Raw genomic sequence first — 13,059 nt, 5'->3', positions numbered from 1 at the left:
CAACATCCTATGTCTAATTCACCTTAAGGCTTCTTTGACAGTAAAAAAAAAAAAAAAAACAAAGAAAACAGCAGCACTACTTTTTGGGGGAGGGGAGAAGAAAGATGAGAAAAGTACTGTTACACAGAACAAAATTTAATGTTACTAGTCCATCTGCATGAATTTAGTGTTCCAAGAAGGTGCCAGATTAAAAGAACAGAAGAGAGAAATCGTCTCATAATCCACATAATATACTATGTAACCAGCAGCCGTAGGGAATGATTTTCCACCCTTTCCGAATCCTATACTAAAGACCACTCCTTACAGGCAAGAGAATGTAATTCAAATTTCATTTTGTTGGCAGTACTGATGAAGACTGCTAAAAGCATCAACTGTGATAGACACCTCTCCTCTCAAACAGAAAGGAATATGCTTATTTCAGATAGGCCAAACAGCTGCCTTATGGCAATGACTTTTCGTCACCATATATTGTGGCTACATTCATACAAGTATTCCATGTACTACTACCAATACTGTAAGTCCACCCAGTACTGCCAATAGAAATCTTTTCAAGCTAAGAAATTAAAACACTTTCCATTTTGCCAAGATCAGCACAAGACTCACCTGGAAACCAGTACAGCAGCTGCATCTCGAGCCTTATCACTGACAACCAGGTAAGACTGAAGGTAAAAAGAAAATTAATTGTCAAAGAGTTTGCAGAGACAGAGTTAGTAATAAAACTACACAACAGGTTTGAAAATACGTATTTCTTAATGTTTACTCTTATGAACATTAGACTGAGCCAATGAAAGAAAGAAGTTTAAACAACTTTCCATTTAGCAAGCCACATGCCAGAAATCAAAGTTTCCATGTCAATGTCTTTGAAAGTGGGATCATCTTTTCTGTACTGTTGCATTAAAGCAATACAGACTAATGTCAATAACATCAGCTATTCATTTTTTGATGCTATTATAAAACCATCCTGAAGGGATTTGTAACTTAACCATTTCAATTTACATCAGGTTAAACTTTGTGTGAAAGTTTATCTACACAGATGCTACTTTTCAATCAAGCTGGCTGCAGCCTGTTGAGCACTTTTTCACGTCTATTTCATATATCATTGTTTGCTCTAGTCATAAACTCATTTCCCTTGGGACTGTAAATTGACTAACCTGGGTTTATAGCATGAAAACACTAGCCATTTACTTCTGAAATCAACTAATCTAACAAAATATGCATTTATACTACATAGTCTTAAAATTAAATTGTCTACCAGTTTAGAAGAATGAAAAACTTAATTTCCTTCTTACATTAAAGAATGGAAAAAACTGTATGCAGGATTTGCAACTGTGGGCTAAACCCTTTCGTATTACATAAGCAAAATGAGGCCTCAAAATTAAGAGGTCAAAATGTATCATATATAATAAAATACAGTGACATCTTTGTGTACAAAACCAAGCAGCACTTACTTTTGCTACTTTGAGTATGCGATCCATTATTGGCATTCGAGGGTGTCCTTCTTCAGAAAGGATATTTCCATCAAGACGAGCCAAATCAAAAGGTATCAGACACGTCATGGAGAGCCACAACAAGAGCATGTAGCGAGTCTCCCATGTCTAGGAAAAAAATATAATAAAACAAACTTCATTTGTTTGCTCCAAGTACGCTGTTGGAGCAAAGACACAACCCATGCTCTCAGGAGCGTGCAACCTAAGTATACAGGGAAAGCCATTCAGACGTGAGATGCCCTAGAATACCGAAGGAGAGAGGAGTGTGGCAGCACCCCAATTCTAAGAGCTACTGTGACACTGAGCCAGAAGGGGTTAAGCAACTAACAGGATAAAATGACCCAAATTCAACCTTTAGAGACATATTAGTAGATAGAAAAGGAATACTTGTGGCACCTTAGAGACTAACCAATTTATTTAGTCTCTAAGGTGCCACAAGTACTCCTTTTCTTTTTGCGAATACAGACTAACACGGCTGCTACTCTGAAACCTGTCATATTAGTAGATAATGATTATAATTTTGTGTGTGTTTACATACATATTGTTAGATGTTGACAACGTAACCAGACAGTTTCTGTCTGTCACTATGTTCTATTGATTAAAAAATCAAAAGGGAATATTAACATTTTGATGAAGTTTGGGTGTAACATTATCATTGTCTTTATTTCTCTTTGAAGTCTGTAGTAAACTACCTGTAAATGGCTGGAGACGGGCAGTTGTCGTATGCTAATCAATGCAGCTAATTACCAGTGAAGAGGAAATAGGAAGTCTTACTTCAAAGCCACAATGCTTCACCCAAGGAATACCGGCTATCAAGAGGCTGCCAGAGAACTATAAAACAAACTCTAGGGCCCTGATCCTGTTATCTCAAATCTGCTTAAGCATTATCAAGGGAAGTTTCAGTCACAAGACTGAGGTCTCCGGCTCCAGTCTGGATCACCCTGATACTGGACTACAACCTATGGGACTAATTCTGAAAGAACTCTTCGCAACTCTAAAGCTCACCTAAGCTTTGACCTCAGAATGAAACTGACCTAAGAATTTTATTCATGTCTGTATGTATAATGATCTTTTAACCTATACGCTCTCTTTTCTTTTTTAATTGTAGTTTCATTAATACGAATTGGCTGTAAGCGTGTATTTGGGTAAGATCTGAAATATTCATTAACGTGGTGGGTAAAGTATCTGATCCTTTGGGACTGACAGAACTTTTCATATGATGAATAAGATTGTCAGTAATCCTCATATTTGACTTGGCTGTCTGGGTGGGAGCCAAGACTGGATTGCTTTAACGGAACTGTATTTCTAGCTTCTCAGTAACTAGTAAGGTATTGTAGAAGCTGTTTTGTTGCTGGTTTGGTGAATCTAAGTATTAGAATAACCACCAGTTTTCGGGATCATCTGCCCCATTCTTTGCAGTTTGCCCTGATTAAGCAATCTCAGGGTGGCCCCTCTGGGATCCCTGTCACAGCTGTTATCAAGTTGAAATCTAGCAAATTTGTAAAAATTAGTTTAAAAGTAGTGTCAGGTACCACACCTGTCTTGAGTGTCCCTGTAAAAATCACATGAATTAGCTATCGCCATTTTCCTGTTTGTTTGGGTCTTTTTAAAAAATCATCTCTCTCTATTCTTGTTGTGTGAAAGATCAACACAAACAGTAGGGGAACTGATTAAACAGGAGTAAAAATGAAATTTAATGTAGACATTGTCATGTGCCACAAAACTGAAGAGAAATGTGTTCTACTTTAATCTCTTACAGTATTTTTAGATGTTACTTGTAAGAACAGTAGACAAAACATTTTCAGACAAGAGTGTGGTTTAAATTGGTATGTCTCTTTAAACACAGAACGGCAATTCCTACATAACTGAAAATGAGTAACAAGAAGAGAAAACATCTGCAACCTTTTCATAACTTCTCATGTCTCTGCTTCCCCAATATAATTACTTGAGAAATCAAGGTTTTACTGTGCAACCAAATTCATCCTTTATATACGTATTTCTATGATCTGGAAAGATACTTATTCACAGATTAAAGTGTTAAGAAGTATCTTTGAATAATTTAGTAGAAATTGCCAATTTTGAGAGAAAATATTTTCTTGTATTTTAAACAAAACATTGATATAATAAAAATCCCACATCTATGTTTGACCGTTTTACCATGTGTGTGTTGGTCAACAACAACAATGGCATACCATATTATAGCACAGGCAGGAACAATAAATGGTATTAATAATTAGCAACTCGCTCATATAAATTTTGAGCACCAATGCAATCCAATTCACTGTTTCATACTGATGAGCCTTGTTGCTTGAGCAGTATAAAGGAAGTATTTTTTAAAAAAATTCAATCTCAATAAGACATTTGTATAGTTTTCCTCATTTATAGGTCAAACAGCACAAATCTGAACTCAATCACCACCTTTGACAGGAATTCAAGAACTACAGTTCATACCATGTCATTTTGTTGGACAGAAAGAAAAAAAAAATAAGCAAACAGACTCTCCTGCCTAGAACATTCTCAGCAATCTCAAACATAGCATCAGCTGGCTACACGGCAAAATCATTTTTTGCCTTTTCATAACACAGTTTCAGAACTCAGTCTCCTGGATTTACTCCTCTGTGACAAGACAAAAGATGCCAGCAAATAAATAGTTTAACGTTTTGGGTTTTTTCCAGGACTGGGCACTCAATAGTCAAAAAATGTAACTGATCTGTTTCGCCCAGATACATTATGATTTTCCTCAATGTCCCCAAAATATCATTTGTTTTCTGCCGGGGGGGCTCACACACTCCCGGACAAGAGTCCTTTCCACAGAGAAGTCTGCATCTCCTGTCCAAGAGCATGCAAGCCACTTGCACACACATGCAAACAGGGACAGCTGCCGGTGAGCCTGGTGCCCACTACAGGGGTGGGGTTGGGGGCAGTACAGCCACACCGGAAGAGCTGCCTGCCCGAGACACTGGCTCCTACAAGCAGCAGCGGCCTCCGACATGCTGCTGCTTTCGCCGCTGCAGTTCCAGGTAGAGCCCTGCAGCTCTGTGGATATCCACTTTATATCCGCGGATATACATTTTGTATCTGCACAGGGCTTAAAACATACTCAGTTGATGCCGAGTTGTCTGGACAGGAATTAAGAGCTTACAATCTGACAGGACTGAACTATCCTGTCTTCTGTGATTTTATTTTCACAATTTTCCATCATTTCGATGTAACAAACTATAACTATAAACCCCCTTTATCCGGGATAGAAATTTTTTTTTAATTGTTCCTTAATCCCTTCCCTATTTTCTCTCTGCCCCCTACTTAATTTTTTTTCAGTATTTAACCCTTTCCTATTTTCCCTTTAAATTTAGTTTAACCCTTGTCCATTATAGTTTATTTTAGCCCTTGCATCTTCTTTTGTTGGTGTTTACACCAATTTTACTAACACTCAAAACTCCCTACACACCTCCCTACTCCCAAAAATAAAAATGGAAAAATCCAACAGAGCATCTTTTAGTAAGACCACATTTTTCCTCTGAAAAGGATACTTCAGAATGTTAAATCTAGCTATCCAGTTTGACATTTCTAAGTGTTTCATGATACATAGTGACATATAAATATATACTTTTATATCCAGTTTGAGAAAGAATAATTGCATCAAGCTAGGTTGCTCCATTTTCATTTCTGCACAATACCTTCTTTGGCTTTTTTTCTTTTAAAACAAACAAAAGGGGGGGTGGGGGGAATCTCACCTCATAGTCCTTAGGATTCTGATCTGCAAACATATCCAAGACAGGCTGTAGATCAGCTACTTCATGAGGAAACAGTCGGAGGAAAATTTTATACCCTCGTACCTACCAAAGAAACAACTTAATAAAACATGTCCAAGGAAAATAATACAAAGACGACTTTTGGAAGCATCTTACATATGATGTTCAGTAGGTACAGTAGTGATATGAATTAACTTTCAAATAAACTGGTAATATCTTAAAATACTACATATCACAAACTCTACTAACTAAAGCTGTTACTGGGTGACAAGTTGGGATATCTTGTCTTTTGATTTATCACCAAGTAACTTAGTCAGTGGCAGAATTTAACAAAACCATGTAATTGTGAGATCCACGACATTTTTCCATCATCCCTTCTTTTGCTCGACTTTTATGGCAAAATTTCTTCTCCACCCCACCCCTCCCAACCAGAACTATGGCCATACCATTACCGCCCCTCTGCTAATAAGACAGCAAGCAAACCAAAGAGATGAGCAGTCAGAACACTACCTACATGACACCATCCACTGAGTGGGTGTCTCAAGGTCGCTCTTAAATTCAAGTAATGGAGAGACATGCCACTACCATACAAAATGGACACCATTCTAGAGTCTCCAAATTCTAGCCCCACTGAAGTCAAAGGTGAACTCCAAATGACCAGGATTTGGCCCCGACTACTTCAGCATTAACTTAGTATGCAACCCTACTAGTGGGAAAATCATATGAATTACTACTTTGAGCCTCATGAGCAACTAACACTTTTGCTGCACAAAGGTTTTATATTTTGTCTTCTCTGATTTTAAGATCTTGTACTGCAATGGTTCAACACTGAGAGGTGATAGGTCACATGGTACCAACTTGTTGTTTCCAACTGCTTCTACAGTTGTCCAGCGTCATCAGTGCAAAGAAGGGCCTGTAAAAACAGGCAAAGCAGCAGGAAATGGGAAGGAAGAGTCTACTTACTTCCCTGCACTAGGGACCACAGCTATGTAAGAGGAGGAAGAGAGGAAACAAAGTTCACATGCTGGGATCAGAGCCACCAATGTGACTAGAATGTCTGTGAGAGAAGGGCCCCAAGAAGCAGAGAAACATATGCAGAGAAAGAAGAGGAGGGGAATGCAGCAAAAAGCATGAGCAAATATATATATATATATATGGGTGAATACCTTTTACGATCTTTTAAAATCTATTTTAACATGTTCTAAAATACAACAGTGTAAGTCAAAACTACATTGTGTTATTTTTCATTCAAAACTCAATTGCAATATTTTGAAATATAAAGTCCCTCCAAATATTCTAAGAAAGTAAGTAATTCTTAACCAACAAATAAGTTGATGAAAGTTTCTACATTATTAAAAAAAACTCATTTATACCTTTGTAATGATGTAAAGAAATTTAAAAGCCAGATGTACTAGTGGAGAAGGAGACTTGTTATCCCGCACCACATCCAGCAATAAATGCATCATCCACTCTAGAGAAGAAGGAAGGGTGGGGGAGAAAACAAAACACAGGAAGCATTCGAATTAGCTTACATGTTTCTAATCACGAAAAGTTAGGCAGTGGGTGTATAACAGTACTTTGCACACTGTTTAACACCAGCCACAGCAGGCTTACAAGGCAAACATGGATCATTTCAGTTTAGCAGCTTGTGTCAAAAAATATTCACAAAAAAACATAGAGATGATGTTCCTACCTAGGTGTGAATCCAACAAGTGAGGTTGTTCCTGGTACTTGTCCATTATAACTGAAAAAAAGAGATTTAAATTATTCAAGTGAGATGTCCTTAATTAGGCTAAATCTACACTATGAGGTAGGGGTGTGATGTCCACCTCACGAAAACACCGATATAAATACCAATGTAGCCGCAATAGCATGGATAGTGGAGGCACAGCTTAGTTGTGCAGAGCACAAACCAGGCTGAACCCCTGGGATACGTACTCAGCGCCTGCCTGTGCTACTATGTGTATGTGAGCTGGGAGTCATATCCTTAGCTTGTAGTGTAGACATATCTTTAGAGTGCAGAAAGTGTTAATTTTATTTAAATATACTCCCTGCTACAAAACTTTATACTAAAGTGTTTCCACCTTAATGGCTAAATGCTGACACTGCCCTCTACTGCATATCAGAGTACCAAAGAGTACAAAATTCTCAGAGAGGTTACCAGTATCATGCATCCTGTCCATTAATGTAGTATGAGGTTCGTAGTAAAGACACCCACAGACCCATGCAGTTCCCTCTAGGCCTCTTCCACATTGCTAAAGGAAAAACCTATAAGCATAGAGATGAAGAGATGTGAGTGAGGTCACTATTATACCTCCCCCCCCCGTGTGGGGCTGTCCTCAACTTGCTGATCTCACTATAGTTCTCCATTCCCAAGATCAAGCAGTCAGCCATATATTTCTAATAGACCACTGCAAATGAAGGACACCATTATACTGAGTGTGGACTGTAGCTGCTGCAAGTAGACCAGCCCTATCCTGCACCCCAATAGCTCAGACTTATTCCCCTTTCACCCCTCCCATTGCTTGTCCCCTTGACATACTCCTTTTCCCACTTATCTTCAAGGCTATTGCATTCTACTCGGTCCTTCACCATCAACAGCTGCTGATTCCAGCTGAAAATCCTCATACACAGACTTCTAGAGTCCAAGCAGGGTAGGAAAAAGGCTGCTGGAGCCACTATCATGCAGATCCAACAGCAACCAATGGATCACATACGAGAGGCTACTCCAGTGTTGGGGAAGTGGACACAGGAAAGCAGCCATGGAGCAGCTCCATCATTTCTTCTCTCCAGGCTGGAGAAACCCTTCAGCATACAGCTCAGCTACTCTGGCTATGTGTTCAAGCCAGGATGTGGGCTTTGTGCAGTTCACATCTCTACTATTTCAAGCTGCCTGCCTGACGGCAGACTTCAGAAGACAATACTGCATTGTTTCACATTTGGAAGGTATTCTTCACCAGTATAAGGGCTAGCATTTTTTTTTTTGATAAAACAAAAGTGTAACTTTTTTACAGGTAGGTAAAGCCCCTACCCCGACTTGCCAGGGAAGTTTCCTACTCACTGTTGGCAAGTGGATTTCTCATGCCCTGCCTGAACAGCTACAAACTGAAGCCAGTGTAAAAAACCTCTAAAGAACTCCTTTCTACAGTAAAATACTGTACACCTGCAAGAGATTTCCACGTCACCTGCTATATCATGGTCACAGCAATGTATTTTTTATCCAGGGAAATTCTGACTCCAAACAACCTGTACTATGCACTTTAGTATTTGTAATGCCAGGAATGCAACCCGTCACAACCTCTACAAATAAAGCACCTTTAATTTAAAGTCAAAGCCAATCTAAAGAATTTAGAGCAATAAGAATTAGATTTCAGAAAAGATCATGCAGCAAAAAAGTGTTGCATCAACAATAACCTGCGTCATTTTAGAAATTTGCTCAAGTAGGAAAATGTCCTATCAACAAAGGACCAAAAAAATCAAGAAGTAGTAGTAATGGTCTTGGCCCAAAATGACAAGAAAATCAATTAAACAACAGAAAGTCCCAGAAAAGCAAGTCCAAGCAACACTGGATCATCTCAGCAATAATGAACCATGCTGAGACGGAGATGTGTAACATATACATATTGCTATAGGACATGGCTGCCAGGGAAATCAAGTTATAGCCTAAATCAGTGCTGCTCAAGCTATCTGATATGTGGGACCAGCAATTTCTTTTTCCCCCAATGTGAGCGCAGACCGGCAGCCGATGACTCAGACCGGCACCGGTCTGCAGACCACCACTTTGAGTAGCACTGGCCTAAATGATGTTGTTTTTCCCCCCTCACTACACTCTAACATATCGTTTCTTCTTTTGGCTGTTTCCTTCTCACCCCATAGGGTTATTCTTCTATCTCTCTTAGGAAAAATGTACTCTTTTGTCCTTTAAAACCAAAATAACATCCTTCTAACCCCTCCTTTTTTCTGCAAACCATTCTGCTCTTTATTCATTTGCTCCTCCCCTTGTGTTTTCTCCTCTCTTCACCATACCAATTGTTAGGACCTAGATGCAATGCAAGTTTAACAACATTGTACTAAAAATACCACTAGATGGCACTGTGGAACCAACTTAAACCAATCCACTAATATTGTTATTTTCACACCTATAACTCCAGTGATATGATAACACAATGCTTATCTATTAGCAACAATCACAATTCTGCAGTTCTTACAAAGGCCAATATCCTATTGAAGTCAAAGGTAGCTTGAGATCTCCCGTCAACTTAATTACTCCAGCCTCCATGAGCAGCAGTCGCTATGTCAATGGGAGAAGCTCTCCTGCCGACATAGCACAGTCCACACCAGCACTTAGGTCAGCGTAACTTGCATCGCTTGGAGGGGTGGGGGGAGACACGACTTATTCACACCCATGAGCAACATAAGTTATACTATAGACAGTGGTAGCGTGTACATAGTCTCAGTACCCTGACAAATTGCATGCCCATGATGCTATCCAGCAACTTGAAACAAGCCCTAAAATCATAATGTTAGAAAGAGTGAACTGGAAAAATAGTTTTTTTCCATGCTATAATTTCACACTTTAGTGTTCAACAAATTAAACTGGTACCACTGGATAGATCTTCATAGGAATTCCCACACCAGATTAGACTAGTAGCCCATGCAGTCCAGTACCCCGCTTCTGACAATGCCCAATACCAGATACTTTAGAGCAGTGGTTCTCAACCAGGGGCACACGTACTTCTGGGTGTACAAAGAGGTCTTCCAGGGGCTACATCAACTAATCTAGATATTTGCCTAGTCTGACTACAGGCTACATAAAAACCACTAGTGAAGTCAGTACAAACTAAAACATCATACAGACAATGACTTGTTTATACTGCTCAATATACTATACACTGAAATTTAAGTACAAAATTAATACTTCAATTAATTTATTTTATAGTTATGGTAAAAATGAGGAAATAAGCAATTTTTCAGCAATAGTATGCTATGACACTTTTGTATTTTTATGCCTGATTTTGTAAGCAAGTACTTTTTAAGTGAGGTGAAACTTGCGGGTATGCAAGACAAACCAGATTCCTGAAAGGGGTACAGTAGTCTGGAAAGGTTGAGAGCCCCTGCTGTTGAGGACAGTGTCAAAAAGCCCTATAATGGACAATTATGGAATATTCTGCCCACAGATTAAGTTTCTTCCTATCATTAGGCAGTTATTGGTTGGTTTATGCCCCGAAGCACGAAGGTTTAGATCCCGCATAATGTTCTTCCTACCTAATGTAACTGCAGAAAATTCTCATTTTACACACAAGGTGTCTAATCAGTTTTTTAAACCTGCTGAATTCTTGGATTCAGCGATACCTTTTGACAGGAAGTTCCACAGGTTATGCATTGTGTAAAAAAGATATTTCCTTTTATCAGTCTTACATGTGTTACCTTTCAGATTCACAGGACAACCACTTGTTCTTGTGGTATGTTTTCTGACTGCCAAAGGACACTGAAGAGAGATTTTCAGTGTGCTGTACACAATGATGACCAAGTCTTTTTCCTGAGCAGCTACAGTTAATTTAGAACCCAGCAAGCATCCATGAGTTGTTCTAGTAATTCCTTCCAAAGTGCATTACCTTTTATTTGTCAGTGCTGAATTTTATCAAGTAGACCCACCGATTCTTTTGCAGGCTTCCTGCTTCTGAAATACTTCGGGAATCTTCTGGGTTTTTTTACAGCTTTAGCTATTGGCTCTTCAAAATCCATTTTGGTCCTTTAATTTCCTTCATATACCGCATGCTGTACTGTATGTTCCTACTTGTGGGCTTCACCTGGATCAGATTTCCAAGTTTTAAAGGATTTGTTTGGCTTGAATAGCTTCTCAGACCTTGCCATTTAGCCACACTGATTTACTACTTGCCTGCCTGGTTCCTGTTTTGTTCAGCAGTATGCATACCTTCTGAGGCTCTTCTTGGTTTTGTTTTGTTTTTTTAAGTAGCATCCATGTCATCTCAAAGATTTTACTTCTTTTACTTTTAACTTCAGGGCCTTTTTGACTAGTCTGCATTTTACTGAAGTCTCCCTTTCTAAAGTTTAGTGTTACTTTATCCCTTTTAATGGATGAAAAACTGGCTTTAGTTTGATATAGTTATCAGTCTTTGAATATCACAAATTAAACACGCATGGTAGACTTTTTGTAAACTCTTGAAATACACAGCTAAGTAATATTTCAATAAAAGAAAAGGAGTAGTACTTGTGGCACTTTAGAGACTAACCAATTTATTTGAACATAAGCTTTCGTGAGCTACAGCTCACTTCATCGGATGCATACTGTGGAAAATACAGAAGATGTTTGTTTTTATACACACAAATCATGAAAAAATGGGTGTTTATCACTACAAAAAGTTCTCTCTCCCCCCACCCCACTCTCCTGCTGGTAATACCTTATGTAAAGCGATCACTCTCCTTACAATGCGTATGATAATCAAGGTGGGCCATTTCCAGCACAAATCCAGGTTTTCTCCCCCACCACACACACACACCCTCCCAAAAAAAACCCACTCTCCTGTTGGTAATAGCTTATCTAAAGTGATCACTCTCCGTACAATGTGTATGATAATCAAGGTGGGCCATTTCCAGCACAAATCCAGGGTTTAACAAGAACGTCTTGGGGGGGGGGGGGGGGTTAGGAAAACAAGGGGAAATAGGTTACCTTGCATAATGACTTAGCCACTCCCAGTCTCTATTCAAGCCTAAGTTAATGTATCCAATTTACAAATGAATTCCAATTCAGCAGTCTCTCGCTGGAGTCTGGATTTGAAGTTTTTCTGTTGTAATATCGCAACTTTCATGTCTGTAATCGCGTGACCAGAGAGATTGACTTCAAATCCAGACTCCAGTGACCTAGAATCCTATTTTCGACGTCTCTGACTCAAGGAATATTTCCAACACACCTCTGAACAACATACTAATCCACAGAGACCTTCCTACCAACGCTACAAAAAGAAGGATTCTGGGTGGACTACTCCTGAAGGTCGAAACAACAGACTGGACTCAAGGACAACAGACTGGACTTCTACATAGAATGCTTCCACCGACGTGCACGGCCTGAAATTGTGGAAAAGCAGCATCACTTGCCCCATAACCTCAGCCACGCAGAACACAATGCCATCCACTGCCTCAGAAACAACTCTGACATCATAATCAAAAAGGCTGACAAAGGAGGTGCTGTCGTCATCATAAATAGGTCGGAATATGAACAAGAGGCTGCTAGGCAGCTCTCCAACACCACTTTCTACAAGCCATTACCCTCTGATCCCAGGGAGGGTTACCAAAAGAAACTACACCATTTGCTCAAGAATCTCCCTGAAAAAGCACAAGAACAAATCCGCACAGACACACCCCTGGAACCCCGACCTGGGGTATTCTATCTGTTACCCAAGATCCATAAACCTGGAAATCCTGGATGCTCCATCGTCTCAGGCACTGGCACCCTGACAGCAGGATTGTCTGGCTATGTAGACTCCCTCCTCAGGCCCTACATTACCAGCACTCCCAGCTATCTTCGAGACACCACTGACTTCCTGAGGAAACTACAATCCATCGGTAATCTTCCTGAAAACACCATCCTGGCCACTATGGATGTAGAAGCCATCTACACCAACATTCCACACAAAGATGGACTACAAGCCGTCAGGAACAGTATCCCCAATAATGTCACAGCAAACCTGGTGGCTGAACTTTGTGACTTTGTCCTCACCCATAACTATTTCACATTTGGGGACAACGTATACCTTCAAACCAGACACTACGGTGCTAATAAGCGACCGTCATATAAACAC

At 39.6% G+C, this 13,059-nt stretch overlaps 1 protein-coding gene across 8 annotated transcripts in view; it reads right to left on the bottom strand.

The window, feature by feature from the left end:
* Positions 1 to 13,059, bottom strand: part of TBCD (tubulin folding cofactor D) — a 254,477-nt gene that overhangs the window by 226,711 nt on the left and 14,707 nt on the right. For all 8 annotated transcript variants that reach the window (XR_005227614.2, XM_043528663.1, XM_043528659.1 and 5 more), the window contains exons 3-7: positions 6,933 to 6,983; positions 6,613 to 6,710; positions 5,222 to 5,323; positions 1,449 to 1,595; positions 604 to 659 (exon numbers count right to left, since the gene is read on the bottom strand). Coding sequence is in view for 7 of the 8 variants with exons in the window: in XM_043528663.1 (XP_043384598.1) it covers positions 604 to 659; positions 1,449 to 1,595; positions 5,222 to 5,323; positions 6,613 to 6,710; positions 6,933 to 6,983 (454 nt within the window). In the remaining variant the exon portion in view is untranslated. The remainder of the gene's footprint in view (positions 1 to 603; positions 660 to 1,448; positions 1,596 to 5,221; positions 5,324 to 6,612; positions 6,711 to 6,932; positions 6,984 to 13,059) is intronic.

This window comes from Chelonia mydas, chromosome 14 (genome assembly GCF_015237465.2).
Source record: "Chelonia mydas isolate rCheMyd1 chromosome 14, rCheMyd1.pri.v2, whole genome shotgun sequence".
NCBI lineage: Eukaryota > Metazoa > Chordata > Testudines > Cheloniidae > Chelonia > Chelonia mydas.
Note: the sequence above shows the minus strand (reverse complement) of the source record. Positions and strands in the feature narration are given on the sequence as shown.